At 51.7% G+C, this 23015-nt stretch overlaps 2 protein-coding genes across 2 annotated transcripts; one reads left to right on the top strand and one right to left on the bottom strand.

Moving 5' to 3' along the window:
* Positions 1-3985: 3985 nt before the first annotated feature.
* J4E82_007052 (uncharacterized protein) lies at positions 3986-5193 on the bottom strand (the record flags this gene model as incomplete). The annotated part of the gene is made up of 2 exons (XM_051733301.1): positions 3986-4942; positions 5161-5193. The coding sequence occupies 2 exons, from the start codon at positions 5191-5193 to the stop codon at positions 3986-3988; spliced, it is 990 nt and encodes a 329-aa protein (XP_051586903.1).
* A 9064-nt stretch (positions 5194-14257) lies between these two features.
* Positions 14258-15748, top strand: J4E82_007051 (uncharacterized protein; the record flags this gene model as incomplete). Its single annotated transcript, XM_051733300.1, has 1 exon — positions 14258-15748. The coding sequence occupies one exon, from the start codon at positions 14258-14260 to the stop codon at positions 15746-15748; it is 1491 nt and encodes a 496-aa protein (XP_051586902.1).
* Between the last annotated feature and the right edge of the window lie 7267 nt (positions 15749-23015).

Genomic DNA, 23015 nt, shown 5'->3' with positions numbered 1-23015 from the left:
ATGATGCTTGGCTGGAGACAGCCCAGCCTCCACGAATCATGGTCGGGCAAGGCCGATGATAGCAGCCCTCATCTGGCCACCATCGCCGCGTCGTGTCCCTCGTCACTATCACGAGCTGCCTAGCTCTGTTGCCGTTCCTTTGACAGCTGCTCTCTGCCATCGCGTTACTGCTGCCATACAACGAGACACCCGACGTGTCATCGCAGCTATCTAGCATAGCTTGCCTCGCGCCGCAGACACTCCAAGATGCGCCAACGAACGTGGGCGACATCGCTGGCCACCATCCTGGGCCTGGCATCGACAGGAGGCGCCTACAAGACGTTCGCAAACTATTCCGTCGCCGAATCGCCCCAGGATCTCTTCTCCATCTACGGCGACCGACCCGACGGCTGTCCCCCGTGCTTCAACTGCAACCTCGAAGACTTCAAGTGCAAGCAGTTTGCTGATTGCAGCAAGGCCAACGGACGATGCAACTGCGGCCCAGGATTTGGAGGCGAGGACTGTTCAGAACCCCTTTGCGGCGCGCTGCCCGATGGCAAGAACCGCTCACCACGAGGAGGCGCAAAGCAGTGTGAATGTTCAGAGGGCTGGTCAGGCATCAACTGCAATGTCTGCCAGACCAACGATGCCTGCAACGCCATGATGCCGGATGGCGAAGGCGGAGTCTGCTACAAGGACGGCCAACTGGTCAAGGAGAACTTCCAGATCTGCGACATCACCAACAGGAAGATCCTCGACACACTCAAGGACAAGAAACCCCAGGCGACCTTCTCTTGCAACGCCGAGTCGGAGGAATGCAATTTCCAGTGTAAGCTTCACACCCACCCTCTCATTCATAGCTAACCATGGCAGTCTGGGTCGACCAGAGGGAATCCTTCTACTGCGCCCTCGACACGTGCTCCTCCCAATTCACCGCCGAATCCGATCGCAACATCACCAAATACCGATGCGAAAACATAAAGTGTGAATGTGTGCCCGACAGGATGCTTTGCGGAGAGGACGGCTCCGTCGACATTGGTGACTTCTTGAAGGAGTCGATCAAGGGACCTGCTGAGTTCAGAGGCATCTCAGCTATCAACAGCAAAGACAGCGGAAGCGTCTTCTCCGAGCCTGCCATGAACGACCTCATCTCGAGCGTCTTCGGCGACGAGAGTATCTTCCTACAATGCGACACGGGCGAGTGTTTGTACCAGACCGAGGTACCAGGCTACGAGAGGCCCATCAAGAAGATCAACACGCCTCTGATTGCTGGTGTCATCGCTGGTTGCGCCCTGTTCATCGTGGCTGCCATTCTGGCTGTCTGGTATCTCACGCACCGTGCCGAGAGCAAGCGATACGGTCCCATCCACCTGTCGGACGACGAGGAGGACGAGGATGCGAAACTGCTAGCAGACCACAAGCCAGCTGCTTTCCTCTTTGAGAACGTCGCATACAACCTCAACGGAAAGCAGATTCTCTCCGGCATCTCTGGCGCAGTCCACCCCGGAGAGCTCCTGGCTATCATGGGTGCTTCAGGTGCTGGAAAGACTACCTTCCTCGACATTTTAGCTCGCAAGAAGAAGATCGGAACCGACAGTGGCGATTTCTACGTCAACGGCGAGAAGGTCCGCGATGACGAATTCAGAAGCGTCATTGGTTTCGTCGACCAGGAGGACACTCTTCTACCAACCCTAACTGTTCACGAGACGATTCTTGACTCTGCTCTGTTGCGCCTGCCCAAAGAGATGAGTCGCACTTCCAAGGAGCAAAAGGTTGAGGACGTCGAACGTCAACTCGGTATCTACCACATTCGCAACCAGAAGATTGGCTCTGAGGAGAGTGGTCGTGGCATTTCTGGTGGAGAGAAGCGTCGTGTCGGTATTGCCTGTGAACTCGTCACATCGCCCAGCATCCTCTTTCTCGACGAACCTACGAGCGGACTAGACGCGTACAATGCTTTCAACGTCGTCGAATGCCTCGTTAACCTGGTCAAGAACTACAACCGAACCGTCGTCTTCACTATCCACCAGCCACGCTCAAACATCGTCGCCCTCTTTGATCAGTTGATACTGCTTGCCAAGGGTAGGGCTGTCTATTCTGGACCCTTCGAGAACTGCCAAACCTATTTCGATGAGCTTGGCTACACCTGCCCACCCGGTTTCAACATTGCGGACTACATTGTAGACCTTACTATGCACGCAAGCACTGCACGTCAGCCTATCGACGAAGACAGCTCAATCTTCAACCGTGACCTCAACCGTGATGGTCTCACCACAAGCGCAAGTAGTGCCATTGCCGTCAAGTCTATCCCTAGTATCAATACGTCGGAGCTCGAAAGAGATATCGCTGGTAGCCCTAGCAATTCGAGCATCTTGCGACCCAAGAGCAAGAGAAGGACGTCCATCAAGCAGCAGCAAGAACGCGAACTATTCACAAGAAAGAAGAGCTCTGCTCCTGTTAACGATGGTGCAATGTCCCCCAAGACTGACGACGAGGCTCCTTACGATCGCCGAGGCGCTATCAAGGCTCAGTGGTTGAAGCTCACACGTCAAGGAGGTAGCGTACCTCCCCAGATCCTCGAGGACCCAGATGAGCTCCCACCACCCGCCAACGGCGCCACCGGAACGAATCTGGATCTCTTGATCAATGCTTACGCTTCTTCCGACATCGCCGCTACAATCCGTCAAGACATTGCCACTTCGGTGGCCAGCGCAAACCAAGCCAACGGCACTAACGGAGTGCACGAGCAGAACGGCTTCGTTGCAGCAGGCAAGTTGAAGGGTTTCAAGAAAGTTGGTCTCTTTGGCCAGTTCAGGATCTTGTCTCGACGAACTTGGCGCAATCTCTACCGTAACCCGATGCTCATGCTTACTCACTACGCTATTGCCATCGTCCTAGCAGTTTTCCTCGGCTTCCTCTTCTACGGTCTCACAGACGATATCAAGGGTTTCCAGAACCGCCTCGGTCTGTTCCTGTTCGTCTTGTCGCTCTTTGGCTTCAGCAGCTTGACCATTCTTACCGTATTCGCTCCTGAACGACTACTCTTCACCCGCGAGCGTGCCAAAGGCTACTACTCCCCGCCTGCCTACTTCGCCGCCAAGGTCATCTTCGACATCATTCCTCTCCGTCTGCTTCCTCCCATCATCCTCGGTATTATCGTGTACCCAATGACTGGCCTCATTCCTGCATGGCCCAACTTCCTCAAGTTCACGCTTTTCCTCGTCTTGTTCAACCTCGCAGCCGCAGCCATCTTCCTCTTCATTGGTATTGTGTTCCGCAACTCTGGCGTGGCCAACTTGATTGGTGTGCTAGTCATGCTATTCAGTCTTCTCTTCTCTGGCTTCTTCCTCAACAAAGAGAGTATTCCTGCCATAGCCAAATGGCTGCAATCGGTAAGTCGAAGATCTTCCTTCCTTTTGATAGCGCACCTATACTAACAGCATTCAGCTGTCAATCTTCCACTACGCATTCGAGGGCCTCATTGTTAACGAAGTCAAATACCTTTCTCTTATTGATCACAAGTACGGCCTTGATATCGAGGTGCCTGGCTCTGCCATCCTCAGCTCGTTTGGTTTCAACACGCAAGCGCTATGGAAGGACTGTATCGGTCTGGGTGTGTTTGGTGGTGCATTTGTGCTGCTTGCGTACCTAGCCATGCATTTGCTGCTTGTGGAGAAGCGGTAGTGGGGGGAAATCTGCTGGGGTGTACCTCGTGTTCAGTGTCTTTGTTAGTACATTTCATATCTATCGTGGAGGTGCATAGATCCTGTTTTGCATATGCGGCGTTTGGTCAATGGGACCTTTTTCCTTACGATGCTAGAGGCTCTGATATCTTACTACATGCAATCTTGTCGACCAAGGCTGGCCTTGAGCTTGATCAGTGCGGCCAACTGAACCGTAATGAATAATGTGCATGCATGCATATGTCTATTTTGTTATATGTCATATTGTGCCATTTCTAGTTCTTGCTCTACAATGGCCCACACACGGCGAATCACTGCAATCTTCACTCTCCAACAACCTTTCCGTCTTCCTTCCCACCTTCAATAGCCGCTCCGCCCTTGAACTTGAATCTCTTCAATCCCCGCACACCGACATGTATCTTGAAACAGCTGCCCGCGTGCTCGTCAACAGGGCCTCCGTTCTCTCCACTCGTACCACCGGAGCTAGTGATGAAGAGCTCTTCGCCAACGAAGCAAGGGCATGTTGGCTGGCTAGTAGGCACCTTGATCTCGGCAACAATCTCACCTTGAGGCGAGATACGTAGTACATGCCATCCACCATGAAGAGCAGTCCACATGTAGCCCTCCTCATCAATGCAGTGACCATCGGGCACGGCATCCTTGCCATACCGGTTATCCTCCGGCATGGTAAAGAAGGGGCGCTTGTTACTAATCTCACCCGTCTTTGGGTCGAAATTGAACTGGAAGATAGTTTTCGTTGGACTGTCAGCAAAGAACATGGTATCGTCGTTCTTGTTCCATGTCGTGCCATTTGGAATCGTGATATCGCTCATGGGTCGATCAAGACTCAGATCGGGGTTGAGGCGGAAAACAGCACCGTCCTCTCTCCACTTAGAGACCATGGGATCGAACATGAAGCCCGCCCAGAAGCGGCCTGCTGAATCAACAGCGCCGTCGTTGCCGCGGAAATCTTCGTGCTTGTTGGCTGATATCTCGGGCTCGGACCAGACTTTCTTGATCCAGCGGTATTCGCCGGTTTGCTTGTTGGCAATACCGAAGCCATACTTGCCGCCAAAGATGAATTCCTTTTCGTTGCCTTCGATGTCGGCGGTGCAGCCCATGGAGATGTCGTAGTCTTTGATGGTCGTCAGGCTAGAGGGGCCTTTAGACATGTCTACGCGGAGTAGCTTCTTCTTTTCAATGTCGAGAAAGCGGATTGTGTTTGTCTCTTCTTCCCAGAAAGGACCTTCTCCTAGTGAGTAGTATGTCTTGAGCCATGGCTGGGAGATGGTCAGTAAATGTACGTTCCTATGAAACAGAAATAAGTTCGCTCTTTTGTGTCGAAAATGCGACCGTCTGATAAGTAACTGACCAAACATTGAAGCTGGCTGTCACGATGCTTAAGATGCGGTTGTATGACCTCAGCGGGGCTAGGCCATCAAGTACCCCTCTGACGCCACCCTGAAGAAGCTACAACAACGAATGCAGGTCGACATACCTCTGTAATTTCATACTTCTTGATTTCCGACATTTCTGTAGAGGTATTCGCAATCTTGTTCAGGGTGGGAGTGTCGCTTTCTTCGTCCTTTTGTTGGTCGCCAGTTTGTTGATGTTGTTGTAGTGTGTTGTTGCTTCCCGAAGCGCCCGTCACGGCGGCCCTCATCGAGGACCACAATTTGGATAGCGTCGCTCCCATTTCCCGTTATGACGTCCCGATGAGCCGCCAATGATGCTAGAAATGCCCGTTTTTCGTCTCCACTATCTTGCCTTCCGCGTCCAACCTTCCTTTAGCCCAGCGAACACGCAACGTATCTTCCTGCGATTTAATCACTACGGAGAATTGGAAAACTAGGAATATGGTTTTCGAGGTGAACTAAACAAGAGATGTTTCTGAAAATCACGGACGCATCAAATACATATGTTTTCCAGGAGCGACGTTTCTTGCTGGGCTGCAAGGTTTACTGCCGTTCGTGCGGTTACCACAGGCGCGCCCTGACCACAGCTGCACATCTCAGCAAGAGCACCGTCTGGCAGGATAGGTACACAAGCAGTATAGTGAGCGGTATTACTGATGAAATGTCGCGTTGATGAGGCGACGATGATGAGGATTTGCCGGCTAAACGGTCCGCCAACGCCTACAAGAAGAAGGCACGTTTAACGATAGAGCGGGAATGTTGTATCTTTGTTCCGGCTGAACAGGGCTAATCTAGAGACGCAGGTAGCTTTGTCACGGGCCTCTGAAAAATCGTGCGAAATTTCCAATTGATTGCAGAGGACGACTTGGGTTGGTTTTTGATAACAAGCTGCTTATAGGTGATCTGGCCTTTTTGGCGACTTCGAACCCCTCGCACTCGTCGCTGTTTTGAAGGTTTCTGTTGGCACTGCGCGGGAGCCTGCATGATCTTCCGCCTACAGAGAGTCCGTCAGCATCAATCTAAAGACGTTGTCTTCCGCACCTGGCCGTCCGGATAGCAGCTCATACATACTGGCAAAACTCTGGCACGTTGAAGTATCGGAGATGGCTTCTAAAGACGACACACTTGACATGCGTGTGTATTTCGACCTAGCCAATAGTATCAATACCCCTAACGCTCACCTGAGATTGAGGGTTGTCCACTCAGCCATAGAGGCACAAGTCACATCGTGGTGCATGCATGGACCGAAAACCACCAGTTATTTGTTATCGGTACACACCTTATTCTTCCGTTTCGAACTCATCTCACCAGAGGGAGCTATCGTCCTAAAGTACTCCACTTGGTGAAACAATGTTCTCGCTGATTGGTTGACCGCAGCCTTTTGCTGCAAACTAGCCGACGTCTCTGAATTTACCAGCTTCTGGGGATTTTGATATGTGTCGGTCCGTCTGGTCCTTCCTGAAGTTTTTTGTCGACACGTAAGGCATCTATAGTCTTATTTGGCAGCAGCGTCAGATTGAGAGAGGTTCCTCAACGACCTCGTCTACTCGTCCTTCGTCGCTAGAACCCTCTTTGCGAGTGAAGTCTCTATTGAAAACTTTGATGTATCGTTCCTGCATGTCTGGTTCAGGGTACAATTCCAGGAGTGGACGCTACCTGGATTCGATGGTGTAAGGGAGTGCTTCTCAAAAGGTTTGGTAATCAGAATACTCCGCATATTCGAAACATGCTTCTTAGGCATGTTTAATCCAGTCTTCTCCCAGCAATGATGGCTCAGGCTTTGTTCCAATGCCGTTTGGGCTGCCATGGCCCTCGTGATACACGACAGAACTTCTTGAAGCGATATTAGCTGTTAGGCACCTGGATCTTTGCCCTGTGCCTGACACCTTCTCATACGCATTCAGACCTTGGAGATCCTCTATCGGTGCGCCACTACCTTGAAGGAAGAAAACTGAACATCTCTTTAGAGGAAAGTACTTATACCTACTACAATAAAGCGTGTTAAAACCTTTCTAGATATAGATAGAGAATCTAGAAGTCTACAATGCTATTAATCTTTCTAGAATTTCTTCTTAGAAGCTAACGTAGGCGGTAAACTAGGACTTGTTATCTCTATACCCATTCGAGTTTTCTATTGTATAGGGTGGCGCTGTAGTAGTACTTCTCGAGAGTTCGATGGATTTGCTAGCCTCAGTACAGTTGCCATAATGAATGAACCAAGGGTTTTCAGGCTGCTAGTCCTCTGTGTATCTGATGCGTTGAGACTAGGCCGGTTTACATCTTCCAACAGCGTTTCTGGTCATGAAGAGGGTGAATCACGACGACCATCGCAAGACTGCGGCATGGGCGGCGGACTTGTAGTTGATCTGACCTTAAGCAGCTTCTCATCTTATATCTAACAGTATCACGCGTCTCTGGGCCTCTGGAGTACACCCTATGATCTACTGTGATATCTCACTTGGGCCTATACGTATAGAGAGAGCATATCTCTATACAGAATTGCTGGAGCCGGGTGCGCTTCACAATCTGTTGCTTCTAACCTCGCGACATCACTGGAGCAGAAAGAAGAACAGCTCGATACACTGCATGGTCACAACCACACCAGCTCTGATAGTAGTCGGAAGACTTCTGCATCGAATCATCGCGTGAAGTGCTTGAGGTTTGGGTCTGCTCATATAATTTATGATTGGTGAGTACACTCATTATGCCAATGTCCATCTAGGTAACATTGGTGACTCTCGGCACCATGAGCGCGATGGAATTTTCTACGACATTTCATGCAGATAGACCCCCTTGTAATTGACACCACTCAATTGCGGGTGCACTAGGTCTAAGTGAGGAAGTAGTTAACGACAATGGTGAAGAACAACTGTCGCTAACCCCTGCAATCTTGCTAGGACAAAGATCGACTAACAAAGACAACAGCGGACAATGTGTACTGCACGATCACGACTTGCGCCTACCTGTATGATCATGGATGCAGCAGCAGTCCGGGTTCAGAGCGGCGGTGAGCTCAATAAGACTATTGGAGGTCAACATGGTGGTCACCCTCAACGTAAGGTTCTAATTACTGAACTTCGCAGCAGACATAATAGATGGAATTGTCCCATTAGTGAGAGGTGCTACCAGAGCGGTTGCAGTCTCCCGATTTCCAGGGTCATGGACATATTGCAGACTACCACTTAGGTGATCCTGCTAGGATTAATACATTGTACAAGCGAAGACGCCTTCCAGTCTAGTTAAGTGACACATTTTTGCACGCCATTCTACGGTTCAACGATGATGTTACAGCCACAGTATAACCGAGGAGTACATCAATGCCACTGTGAGTGTATGACCTACGCTGTACTTACCGCAACTTGGAACACTTGCAACCCGTTACTCAGAATCTACACGTGTGCGGCGTAGTCCTGCTGATCTCTTGTTCGCACCTTTCCTATCGGGGTCTCAGGTCGGCGACTAAACATGGTATAAGGCTCACCACACGTCCCGGCGCACGCAATCGATCGAGAGGACGATACCCTGCGGCTTCTGTTGCGTGCGAGCTACATGCTCAGGATTCTGCACGTTGCTTCAATCAGTGGCCAACTGCGCGTCCGAGGCGTAGAAGGGTTGGAGGGAGTTGGACATGAGAAGTGATGTAAAGCGCGTGTCTATGCACACCATGCTACGTCTAATTTGCTGGTTCTTCGAAGGCGGAAATATGGGATCATTTTGGAGCGGCAACTAAGCAGTGCACCTCTCCTTGCTTAAGGAAGTGGGGATACGCAATGCGGCACAGTTCGGGTATTGAAGCCGGCCGATATCCTTCTCGAATGTGTTGGCGAATCCGCGATATAAGATTGCATCTCAAGCAACCGAAGATGTGGATCTTCGCTACGGTGAGTCATGACCTTCGGTGATGATTCGCGTTGTCCTGGCCGAAGCGCATCCTTCTGTCGCGTATGTAGCGTGTATACTTCTGAATTGGGAGTGAAGCGAGTGAAGCACACGCGTGATAACGAGAACAAAAGGTTTCAGGAGGCATACACAATGTCATAGTGACTTGGTTGAACGTCGTTCCGAAGATCTTGGAGAGGAATGTGGCACATGTCCATTTGCAGTAGGTTTGGGCTGTAGTATGCGAGTATGGTGACGAGATACTGTCCATCGAGCATGAGCACGTTACCGAAGAGTGTGATGGACTCATATGTTTCATATCATATTTCAAGAAGGATGTGAAGACGCCGAACTTCATATCCATGCCGAAGACGTGAGGGGACTGCTTTTAGGTAGACCAGGATGTTTTCTATGTATCATTATGGGAAGTCGTATCTGAAATCCATGGCCGTGTCGTCATTCTTTTCAAGCTATCTCACAAAGCTGAGTTGGTTTGAAGAGAGAGAAAGTACATCCAACTGAACGACTGAGAATCTGATCAAGGTTTGCATAAACTTGTGGTCAACGTTGAAAGTTTGTTGTTGAGGTTCCAAGTCAATAGTACTACAGTCACGGTACAAGTCAACAAGCGCTGACTCAGAACTGGTCAGACTTATCAAGCGGTGGCAGAATGGGCGGTAGGGTTTCGGGGGTAAGATAGTTTTGACAAAGGGTTCTCGGTTATTTCTATTCGCCTTCCATGCGTGTAAGAGGATATACAGGCATGGTATGCGAGCAAAGAAAAAGAAAATAATTCGATCGTCCTGTGGGTGCTTGTCGAACAAAGGACAACTGGATCTGGGAGGGGTATTACCGTACGCTTGGAGACGCAATATTGGTGAGAAGGGCCGAAAGATCACCGCCGACAGATTGGTAGTGAGCAGGGTAGTGAGACTGACAGTCGGCCTGACTACGGTTGTCCGGAACTTTTATGCAGCTTCTAGCGTTTTTTGACATGCTAAAAAGGTATGCTGATCTACTAATGTCCATCGAGTAACCCGCATGTGTGGAGTTCATTCCGTGTAAATCGTATCGTACCATTGGGTTGAAGTTCCTCCGTATGTAATGGACGATGAGCAGATGTTTTGACAAACATGATTATTGTGGGGGTAGTTCCTCTTCTTCAAAAGCCAGATGATGCCATATAAGTGACACTCGTCGATTCGTTTGGCCAGCAAGAGGGAAAAGACCCATCTATACAGGCTCCGTCGCATTGTCCCCATTGCTCTGCGCATCAGGAAGCTATCAATGACTGGCCCGTTGACTTCTGTTTTATGTGGGTCTTGAATGTGTTGGCTTACCAGCTGGGTGGTAAGTTCATGTATGTTTGTGCCTTGGAGGACGACATGCAGGGCTACGTGCGAACATTTGTCAAAGCTCACTTGCGCAGGCGGTCATTGGATGGCAGAGATACCCGGGAAAGACGCATATTTGACACATGATAGACTGAATGATCAGGACAAGGACAAGGAAGTGCGAGTCGACAGTGCACGTCTTCCTGGGAACACGACCACCGTAGGACACATACTCAAGGGTCAGCGAGAATCTGATGCATGTATAATGTCTTGGAAGATATGCAGTTGCGATGCTTACCTGTGGTAGGTGCCGGCGATGCAGGCCGAGCGGAACGTCATTCAAGAGAAGAGCACAAAGACCGTACCAAGCAGGAAGCGATGAGAAACAACCATCTGGGTTGAACAACCCAGTCGGGATCCGTGTGCATCAGATATCGCCTCATGTATTATGTGCAGCAGGGTAAGAAACGTCATCTCCCGCTTCTGGGCTATATAGCGGATAGTATAGAGTGATCCGAGTAACGAAAATGTTACGATGGTGAGCCTTGCGCAGGCGGCTGGAAGGATTCTCAGCTCAGGGTTTTCTTTTGTGTAACAGAGAGCGTGTGAAGCGAGCCCCATGATGCATGTTTCGATACGAATCTGCTACAAATGTCAGAAGTCTGTCTAGCGAGGACAAGCCCATATCGGGAATGTTGTGAGAAGCTACGTTGTGGTATATGCTGCAAACTGCGGGTGTTCAAGGGTCGTAAGAACCACACCCTATTGGGCTGCGCCCCTCCGTGCAGGAAGCGATAGACAAGCACTTCAAGGCTGCGAAAGCGCCCACAGCGAGCGCGTTCAAGAGTATCAAGGCGGCCGTGCTGGAGCTTGGACCGTATGCGGATTGTCCACTGGTTCGATCTCTACCACAGGGTATCCCTTTCACTTCAACATGACTGGACACGTGCCTGGAGGAAACATCGTGGAGCATCGGTCAAGTGCCGAAGGATTGTCGCCTCGACGAGCACGCGCCGGCACCTGCCACCATTATCGCGTGCTGGATCTTCACAACGCGCTAAGCTTGTATGTGACGATGTCGACATGGTCGCGGAAGGAAACGGCAGTCTTGCCGTCTCTGTCGCGTAGGGAGGTGGGGTGAAGGAACACAAAAGTGGACGCAAAGTTCACCTGGGTACCCAGCTTCACCGGAAACGCCATCTACGAACAGGTGCAACTGCACCGAGACTACGAGTCATTTCCGTATCTCATCTCGTCTGGATCAGTCTTCTAGATTGAGATGGCGATATGATCCGGCGGGTTGGAACAGGAACCAACCGCTGTGCGCGGCTGTACCGTGTATATGTGATTAGTCCATCACGTGTGACGTAACCTCCTAACCCGGTGCAGTCTCCCCTGAACTACAATCTTGGCTGCGCAACCGACAGCCTGGAGCCGGAAACTGGTGGAGAAAATCAGCCAACCGAAGGCTGAGATCTATCTGTGGCGCCGTGTCCGACCACGGTGCTGGTCGTAAGCTATGACGATTTCGGAACATATCCCTGGCCAAGGCGCTCGCGAGGGCGTTCAGTTTGCGTCCAGAAGCAAGCGGCCTCGACAATTCTTGCAAAGGGTGTCTCTTGGAGTCATTAGGAGCACCATACCTTCCGCGATTGCCCGGAAGAAGGACTCGTCCCCGGTGGCAAGATACACGCCGTTGTGGCCGTCGCACCTCTGCTCGAATTCCAGCCCTACACAGTGTGAAACGAGAGCGGATGAGATGTGCGGCATGGAGATCGTCTTCATGTCCTGCAACATGCACGCCGTTACCAGTGCTTCGGGTATAATTGTCATGGAAAGGGTTCGAGAAGCAGGAATCACACATGGATTGACGCCAGCTAATTGTTGCAACACGACACGAGCTAGCCCTGTTTAACATGGTGTGCGTCTGTAGGATCTTGAGGCGGACACCTGACGGAATTTGCAATGCGACAGGGGCCAGAAGTTGAAGCCCAACGTGCTAAACTTGAGCGCAAACTCGAAGTTGCGCTGCAAACGAGACCTCGCATCGAAGGCGCCATAAATTGCGCAATGCTGGTCTCGCCATGCCAGCCCGACGTGTATGGTACTTGCACACTCATGGCTGACGATCAGACCCATCACAAATCTTGTGCTGGGATGCGGCATCTGTATCGTGAGGCGCTCCACATGCTCACCACCCCCACGGCATGCGCGGGGAACTGTGACCAAATCCTAGTCATATTGCTCAATGTTATCACCACGGCAGGCCGAGGGCTACCATGTCACTGATTCGATCGAGTTTCAGAAGGCCGTCATCCATATCAACAAAGGCAGAGATGTCTATCATGCCGTCTCATCAACTTGTTGCTACCCCCACATGGCCACTGCAACACGTCCACATGAGGAGCACGTTCTCGACACGCACGTTTTCCAAGGCGGAAGCGATCGCTCCTTCGTGGCTGCATGGCTGCATGGCGTGGGTGAGCCAATTTCTTCTGTCATCCGCAGCGAGACGAGGCGTTGCCGCCGCTGACCGTCCCGAGACGTTAGTGGTGCTGGCCGGGTCGGAAATGCAGGTGTACAAGAAGCAACCCATTGATGAGATGAGACATGCAGCAGCGGTGCTATCGATCTCTCTGGCCAAAGCGTGAGCATGGCGATCGATGCACGAGCAGCTCGGGGCGAAGCTGTGCGTCGTGTTTTGTGCAGTGCGTGTAGCGCGCGAGGCACAAGCGGCATGTTGGCATGTTTCGGGGATTTTAAATTCGCGATTGGCTACCAATGAGGCGCGCTCAACAAAGCAAAATGAAGAGCGAGCACAATTCATTTCACAACGAGCGGCAGGCGAAGGGATGATGTGCTGGGGCACATGATGAGACATGGTCGTGCGCATCACGCACACGGTGCCCGCTACCGCTGGCTTGACCGGCCCTAGCAGGGCTCGAGGACATGAGAGCGAGCCAGCCACCGGTGGGCTTTTGCAAGTGGAGGAGGGAGGGCCGGCGAGCTGCAGATGAGATGACAGGACGTCTTTCCGGACTGTCTCCCGCAGGTCAGTGCTGGAGGCTGCAGGGCGCGGCCACATCGACGTCGTTCCTTGGCCGCCGCCGCCAGCTGCGCGTTGTTGCGGTGGGGGGATTAGTCTCTCTTCCGCTTCCGCGCATCGTCACTGTCGAACATGCAGTAGCGCGCAAGACGTGCGTGCGTAGCTTGCCAGCATATCCTGGCAAGCACGAAGGCACCGCCTAGCGCGTCGTCAAAGCCGCCGACAAGGCATGATGTACTTGCTGCCCTTCCTCGCGCAACATGGACCAGGCTTGACAGGGGCATATGCACCCTCGATGGTTTGCTGCCCGGTCGGCGCTCCTCCGACTATTACACCGCAAAAGCCTTATATCACACCCGGTCCTGGCGCGACCACTGCCGATTGCGGGCGTGCCAGATCTCGACTCCCAGACTCTTTACCAGTTCCCTCGACGTTGCCTTGCAGCTTCATTTCCTCCTCCACGCTTCACTTTACCACTGATCTCCAGACCTTGTTCCTGCAGCGCCCGCCGCTCACGCCTAGTATAGCATGGACGTCAGCCCCACACTGCCTCAACTGCCCTACTAGGAAATTTATCCTCGCCTCGTCCTCCTGCTTCACCGTTTGGACTGCCGCCATTCTCTGCCATCCACAACCTTTTTTCGCCTCCAAGACTGTTTATTACCTTGACGTCTTCTGGGTTGTCTTCTAGGCGACCCAACCAACCAAGTCATCCTGGCTACTCAAACTCTCCCCGCTATTCGGGCCCCTCTCCCTCACTACCCACGACGCTTCCAGCCCTCTTTGACTCCCCCATACCACAACGATCCAAAACCGGACGGCCCATGGTCCAGTCAGGGCGGCCAAGGGGGCTCTGGCGATAATTATTCCATGTCCATCCTGTCGGCAGGAGAGCCTCGTTCAGAGCGGAACACCCCACAAATGTCACCCATTCAATCCTATCCCCCAATGCAACCACCGTACAGGAGTCCGCGGGAAGCCCCAGTGAATCCCCCCGTTTCACTGCCACCTCTTCGCCATCTTTCAAAGACTCCACCCACTCCGTCTGACCGAAGATTTGGGAATCCTTTTGGAGTCCACTCAATTCTGAACCCCCAGGCCGAACTCGTCGAACAGCAACGAGCTTTGAGACGCAGTAATTCTCAGATGGACTCACCATCCCCAGTCGATACACAGAATTCCCAGAGCCTGCCCTCTATCAGTCGACCCAACAGCGTAGACTCTACTCAATCTACGCAGGAAGGGCAGCAGCATGCCAGGCCATTCCAGCCCCCAGAGCGTCCTCCAATACGGTCTCTCTACCCCGAGAAAGGAATCAGGACCCACAGCTTGAGCAGATTGAACCCGCCCACGGGTACAATCGATGCACAGCAGTCGCCCTTTTTAACTGCAAGTACCCGTCCTTCGGAAATAATGACAACACAGCCTGCTTTGCCTACACCTCCAGCTGGCGGCCGGACGCACTATTTCCCAGCTACAGCTCCGACGCCCCCACCGAACATGATGCGAACAGAGATCCGCCGACCAAGCGTAAACTTCCCCCAATCTGGTAGTGCTAGTCCAATCGCACAATACTCTCCTTACAGTCAGCCCGCCTCCGTTGCGTCGAGTCAATACGACAACAACAGTACCCAAGGCCAATATGGACCAATGCGTAGACATACACCTACTCACGATTCCCGCCAGGGATCTGTATCCATGGAGAGTGAGCGTAATAGTATGATAGCCATGGCACCATCCAACCAGAGCAGTGTCCAGCTCATGACAATTCAGAGCCAGGATGGGTCTCTGCACAATATCCAAGTAGAAACACAGACCGCTTCCAAGGGTGCTGATGAGAAGAGAAGGCGTAACGCTGGTGCTTCCGCACGTTTCCGTGCCAGAAGGAAAGAGAAGGAACGTGAGGCCTCTATAAGCATATCCAGATTGGAGCAGAACGTCCGCGATTCAAATGAAGATGCTGAGTATTATCGCTCCGAGAGAGATTACTGGAGATCGATTGCAATGCAAGCTCAGCCAGAACGTCACATCACCCGACCACCATCGCCTCGCCTAAGGCGTGTATCGGTAGCGCCGTCACGGGCACCGTCTTCTACCACCGGGCATGGCTCAGAAGCTTCTTACGACGGCTACGAGGAAGAGATGCGCGAAGAAGAGCGCAATGTTCGAAGAAGAACTAGCAGCTACCATCCGGCCGTCGGTCCTCACCACACCGATGTGTCTGCTCCTAGCCATGAATCACGTGGTTACCCTGCATCTACCTTTGGGTCAGTGAACCATGCTCCTACTCAGGGACATCAGTACCCACAGCATCAACAGACACAGTCTGCAGGTCCTCAGCCCACAGCCAAACGGCCAGCCTATCGCGATTCATTTCCTCCTGAGGCGAATCGGTATGAGCACCGCACCTGAACCCAAGAGAAGATCCAGGGAGGGAAGCAGTGATGCTTCTATCCTATCACATTACTCCTATATTACTTTTCTGAAACTTGTATCCAAGATGCATGTTTCACATCGCGCGGGTGGTTTCTTCCAGCTTCTGCAATTTTGCGAGCACAAATCTGCGTTATACCCTATGGCTTCTCGTTTCTGTTTTTTTTTATCAATACTATGGACAAATTGCATCTAGATATCTCCGTCCTCGCGGACGTTTTGGTTGTCATCGTTATCATCGTACCAGGATTGAGGAACTTCGTTTCGCCAATGTACAATACTTCGTCATACGTACCACTTCGTGGGCAGCATTATTGTTTTATTCGTCCGCTCGCGGACACCAAAGAGAATGAAACGCCTGTTGTTGTACAAACTAGTTCCAACACTCACTATCTACCATATCAAACTACATAGTGTCTTTCTCGATACAATCTAAGAAACGCTACTGCCTAGGCCTTCGCGGATAATGTATTTTGTTTCTCAAACCCATTTCCCTCTGGCCTTCCACCCTGAGACTTGCTTTGCGAGGGCACCTGGCAAATCCAAATCACAATCTCACATTCGTATGCGCCCAACGTATCACAAAATTCGACCAACGAGCCTATCTCCGCTACGGTGTTCGAAAACAGACGGTCATCGAAACTGAGTTTCGGATGTGGGATGACGAACTAAGAAAAGCCGCCGTCAACTCTCCAAAATCCATATCAGGAACCGGCCCTAGCGGATGAGGCCAGAACCATACCGAGTGCAGCCTCAGGCTGCTGTACACGGCCGACAAGAAATGAGCTTAGAACTGACGCCTTCACATCATACAACCCGCATTTTGCGCATAGCGTCTCTGGTCAAGGCATCCGTCGAAAGTTTAAAGCTCACCGTAGGTAAGCGACCCGGAGCGATGGACGTTGACTCCCAGACTATATGGTTTAGCAGGTCGGCAGTCTTCCGCGAAGTCCAGGCCGTCGTACCCGAGTGTGTTATGATGCCTTTCTCTTGTTTCAGAAAAGTGCTTCACGTTGTTCACAAGCGCGTAGCATTGGTCGTACGCCCTCGAATGTCACCAGACATGCCACGTTGAAAAGGCGCCCACATGGCATAAACTATTGTAGGCTACGCAGACACGTGTACAATCACAACCTCGCGCTCAAAAGACCGATGTTGATTCCACTGCGCACAGTCCACAAAAAACCCGTCAGAGAGGTCCGTAGCCACCTGACCATCGTGCTGGAAAGCAGCCGAGGATGTGAGCTGGCCAGAATTTAACTTCCGTGTTTCGCATACTAGATGCCGGAGACGCCTCCGGCGCGGTCCGTTGGACGATTCGGCGCATTCTCTGACCCACGCCGGAACTTTATGTACGGCATTATAGCGCCTCTATAGTTGAGGCCCTTTACTTCTCTCAACTAGGAATTGTATTATCAGTCCGCCACTGTGCGCTACTAGTCCCAAACTTCAACGGACGCCCGTCTTCCTGTCATCTTACGCGCTAGCTTGAGAACTCTGCGGATATTATTTAGAAGCCCGGTGTTGACGGTGTCGAGTGGAACTTCTCCGGTGGTCGATTTTACCACACCACAACGTCCCACAGTCGCAGTAGCTTGAACCTTCCTCAAAACGGTCCGAATCTCGCCACCTCCTTAGCACGGTCCAACTAGTAGCTATCCCGCTCTTGTGCACATCTTACTTCGTACAGCGATCAAGGGAACAGGATACCGCAATCGGCCGGATTAGAAGTTTCTCCAAATTGCGGAAGCCGCATTAAGCTGACCAGAAATTGCCTACCACATTGTTTCCTCAATAGGAAAGTCGACGGTGAAATAGAATATCGACGGCCTTTTCTTCGAGACTAGGGACTGACATGTTGTTAATGATGTCCAGGCAGACACTATGACGCCCTGCAGGTCTTGGACACTCGCATGACAAGGCATGTCAAGACAGGTAGGGAGTAGCCGACCTATCGCAAGCTGCTCAACTGAACATTAGCCCTGCACCAAGGCAGCACAACAAAGAACGATGTCGCATTCGTATTATCCATATCGCTAATCAATCCGACCCTTCACTTTTCCATGACGACCAATCAACACCCTCACGGATTTCAAGACTAACTGTTGTGCCGCTCTATGCACGACATGCCCTTGATCACCATCCTCGTCATCGGGCCTAACCTTAGATTTGCCGGGCCCCCGAAGCGCGCACGGCGCACGCAACATCTTCACCGCCATCTCTCCACCTTCGATTCGATGCCATCACGTCCGCGAACGCTACCAGCATCCGGTGTGATGCTGACTCGCGACAAAGTTACGGGTGGGCATACAAGAAGAAGCACTAAGAAAGTCTCCACGCTGCAGAATGTGCTGCAAGGATACAACCTAGCTTGCCCACGAGCCAGCCGCTTGTCCCGTGATCCTACGTCGTGAAGAAGAACTACCTAGGCAGAGCCGCTGTGGTGCATGGGTACTGATTGATGACATGCCGCAAGTGGGGACGGATACCCGCCCAATCAAAGGGAACTGTGTATAAGATCAGCACTCACTCACCGTTTACCTCTGCGGCGGGTAACAAGGCTGTAAGACTGCGCATGCTGCAGCGGATCCAGCCCATGATCAGCCTCTGCTGTGCTTACCCGATTTCTGTTCGCTACTCGGGCCGAACGTGCAAGACAGGATAGATATCTCGGGCTGCGTAAGCACGTTTTGATTGCTTCTATGCAACTGCCGATGGTGTTTTCACGTTTCTTGCTTCACCACCACCACCACTACCACCACCGCGCGACCTAGTCATGTTGCTGGTCGCGGGATGCCATACCCTACTGGGATGCGGTTTCCGGACTAACTTCCTCATTTTTCAGCCTTTACAGCTGATGTTTCTTTGACTTGCATGATGGAATCCATTGACGTACATCCGCGGGACTTAGGGGCTCCACCCACATCCAGATGACCGACTCTCGACACGTGTACCTATAATTCACACCGTATCTTCCTGTCGTGTTGATGCAATACCATCGACGTCTTTTGTACGGGATTCGATCTGCGCTGCGCGAACGTTGTCTCTCTCGGCAGTGCGTGTGTGTCTATCAAATTACCTAGTCACGCGTTGACTTCGCGCTCCTCCGTCTGCGCGCAATATTTGCTTTACCACATGACAATGTATCACATTCAGCAAAGCAAGCATAGCTAGAACACTCACCGGATTGTGTGACTGACTCAATGACCTTGTAGATGCAGCGCTTAGGCAGGCACTGTGATCTTTTGCGCCTTCGGTCGCAGACAGATCATGCACATATTGCACAGCATCGCCTTCACCTAAGCAATCAAACCATGCCTTCATGTATTCACCGAATGCTCAGAACAGATCTTCTGATGTCCTACGACTTGAACAGAATTGGTTGCCGTACCACAGCACAGATACTCGCACCTTCAAAACTTCGAGGAACCTGCGAGAGTGCGGGGTAGAATTTTCTCTGCCACCCAACTATATGCGCAAGTGCTGGGTCTTCGATGCGAATTACACAACCGATGTTAAGTAGGTAGTTGCTTGATTGCAACAACTTGATGCTACACATCCTGTTACAAGAAGACTCGTCGTTGATTTACCTACTGTATATACCTAGGTAGGTGGTCTTCGTAACTGGCACGGTTACCAAGAACCAGAAGAAGATGGGTACCAGGTACCAGGGAGTGAGTCATGTACAGACAAGGTAGACACCATCTACTCATGTTTTCTCTCAACAAGGACTGCTGGAATGACAACTTCAGCTTCACTATCAAATCTTACATAACGCACCGCACCCTCGCCAGTTCCATAATCCCGCACATACCCACACCTCATGATGCAGCTAGTCCAATCGCCGAACCACACTGCCGGGCCCCGCATGCACTTGCGCCAGCATCATCCTTGCCCGGTATGCGCCTCGCCTTTCCCAGGACTCTGCACTCAGAGCCCAACCATGCAAGCCACGCGGTACAACACACACACACACGCGCACACACACCGTGCCCATGCATGTAAGCAGTGACAGCCATCCAAGGACGTGACGAGGACCCGCATCCCCAATACCGTCACGTGGGCGCACTAGTCTCTTCCAGAAATGCGATGCGAACAAGGGACGGGGATGCAAACGTGTTGGCCCCGCGCTGCATATCATATCATATCAGACATCTTACTCGCAGGAAAAGCAGACCCCGCCAATCAGATAATTCTACGCAAAGTCTGGATTGGGCAGGGTAGGGATGTCCGCCAATCGCTGCGCTCCCCACACGCATCTTCTCCGTCCGTTTCGAGGGGGTGGGACATGTGGCCCCATACTATTCTTAGCAGGTGTAGATGGGAAGTTGAGGCGAATAAACCATCATAGGGATTTTGGGTTTCGGTGCGTCGTTGGACGTTCCGATCCGTTGTTCCGTTCTAACCCGCCCTTCAACCAGGCGTGCGTCATCCGCAAGCATGCAGTGCGGTCACAAGTGAGGCCATGGGACGCAACACACGCATATGGGAACGGTTGGAGGCTCATCGTCTTCATCGGTTTCACTACCTTGTAGATTATGTTATCTACCCCACACAAAATCGCATCTCGGCACCCAGGACACAAGTGCTTTCCGTCCCGTAGAGATTAAGTTTGGGGGAGCAAGAGCATAACGCGGCTCGCGCGAATCGCTACAAAAGGGCAACCGACACGAAAATGGCCATGCAGGGTCCTCCAAAACTTTCCATAATGGGTTTGCTTTTGTTAGATTCCATGTTTGCCATGTGGAAATTAATATGCATGACACAACGCACAAGTGATCGCTTTGAGATAAAGGCGCGATAGGTGATGCTTTTGGTGGGTGGGTGGTAGAAGAGAATACACGCGCGTCGACTCCGTTTAATCCCGCTTCACAATCAGGTTCTGTGAACATCCCACGGACAAGTATTGTTTCCGGAAGCAGTATGCCACTCCATACACACCACTAGATGCCTCTGTACAGGAGTACTCACGCCACGTTTGCGCACGCAATGTGAGACTTGCAGCCAAGCGGCACTGCTACCCGCCCGTGAGATCTCGCATGCTGTGCATGTCGCTACAACCGCTTGTATATGCCGTTAGACGAACCCAGATATTGGACAGCACAGGCTCTCCAAAATGGGAACGAACAGGCCCGTCTCACACACACGGAGATTCGCGAGACACTACAATTCGCCACTGGTGTGACGGCTGATGACGGGCGGCATGTCGTTTAGTAAACTGGCGCCCATGAGGCTCTCATCGGTGTGCAATGCTGTGTGGACATGCGCAAGTCGACGTTGTATTTTTCATATGGATGTTCTGGGAGAATGCAGGCATGATCTGATCTGTGCAGGAAAGTCAGGCGCGTGGAACAGCCACAAGGTTGCATACACACCAGTCGTCAAGGCCGTCCTAACGCGGCCTTTGAATACCGTCGCTGGTATAAGGTCACTGCGACGGTGATGAGTATTGGTGGTTGAAGTAGATAATGTACGTAAGACAGTTGAATCGATACGGCTTAGCGTACTACCAAAACAGCGAAGTGGATGATTCTCGACACCTTTCTATCCGCCTGGCTTTACCAACGATCCTGTACCAGATGTGCTGCAAGATGCCGACGTAGCTAACAACCTCTGAGTGTCTATGTCGCTACATCTAAACAATTCTCGACAATCAAAGTCAGTGAACGCTTTTAGCTCAAACCGCTGCGGGGTTACGCGCTCGTCGAGCTCAACCACCACTAACTACAGGGGGGGGGGGGGGGGGGGGGGTGGTNCCCCATCCCCCCCCCCCCCCCCCCCCCCCCCCCCCCCCCCCCCCCCCCCCCCCCCCCCCCCCCCCCCCCCCCCCCCCCCCCCCCCCCCCCCCCCCCCCCCCCCCCCCCCCCCCCCCCCCCCCCCCCTGAAGAATTTGGTTCCTGAAAAGGCTCTACTACCATGCCAATGGCACACGATCGAGTTGTTGGCTTCTACGAAGATCCCGTAGACAGCTTTTCTCGCCCCGTGAATGTTGCGGAGAGCTGGGCGGCCTACCATTTCGAGGTGCATGCTCGGAAATGTGCATACTGTCACAATTCCTACGAGGTTTATCGCAACCGGGAAAACCTATGTGAGGTGGGCCATGGTCTAGCCCAACAAATAGCCCGGTAAGTCGATGGCTTTGAGGCAACAGCTTAGTGGTTGACATTGTGAATCATAGATACATATACATGAAACCTGATGGCGAAATTTACAGTACTATTGAGGAAGACAATAACTTGGTTCGCCTCGAATTACCTACCGGATATGTAGAAGTCCAAAGTCTCGTCAAAGCTGTCGAACGCAGTATACATTATAATTCACGAGAGCCCTCCACTGGTATGGACAGATCTTATCATGTTTCTCCGCGAACGGATCTGGTCTCTACAAGCAGGTCTCACCCGATCAAAGTTGAGCAAGAATCGACAAACAAACGAAGTTCTCAGTCGCGCGACGGTGAAATCGTTGATTGGCCATATACTCCATCGCATGAAAGAGACTTAAGCAAGCGTCGCCTCTGTGGAGTACTGTGATGTGTACACCAGCGAAGAGAAGTTATCAGATGTCTCTAATAAAACTGAAGCCCAAGATCTTTCAAAGGGCTTTGGCGCTATAACCAAGGGATTGTCTTGTATTGACCAAGATTCAGACTCGCCTTTCACCTGTACAACAGATACAGAAGATGAAGATAAACCAGGTACACGGAAAGCAACATCAGACATGCCCCCGTACAATAAAGGTCGATTCGCGAACTCCGATCATGAAGACGACGTATCAGTCACATTGTCTGACGATGATTCCATATTTTATGTTCCGTCACTTGCTTCATCTGCTAGTGAAATGTTGAAAGGTAGTGGGTATTTGGCAACACAAATCGCGATAGCAACCAAAGAGGTCCTCTCCATATTTCGAGATGACGGGATTCTTCAACCACTCTACACAACTGCAATATATGGCCCTATTGGACCACGAAAGTTTGGGAACACATTCAGACGGCTGCTAAAATCATTCTCCGAAAATCTAAAAGACGAGGCACAAGATCGCTTAGACTTTCTTGCTGCTCGTTTGGTGGCACTGAAGGTACGAGACATCGCGGACGCAATATTAGAAAGATACCAACCGGGCCATGCACCCGCATTAGATGCAGATGGAGGAAAAGGACAATTGCCCTTGGACTATGATAATCAGGACCCATCAGATGAAGATGCGTACGTCGACGAGACCATCTTCGGTGATCTTACGAACGTGC

The sequence above is a fragment of the Alternaria postmessia genome (genome assembly GCF_024291825.1).
Source record: "Alternaria postmessia strain BMP 2775 chromosome Unknown scaffold_45, whole genome shotgun sequence".
NCBI classification, from domain to species: Eukaryota; Fungi; Ascomycota; class Dothideomycetes; order Pleosporales; family Pleosporaceae; genus Alternaria; species Alternaria postmessia.
This window is presented reverse-complemented; position numbering and strand designations above follow the sequence as displayed.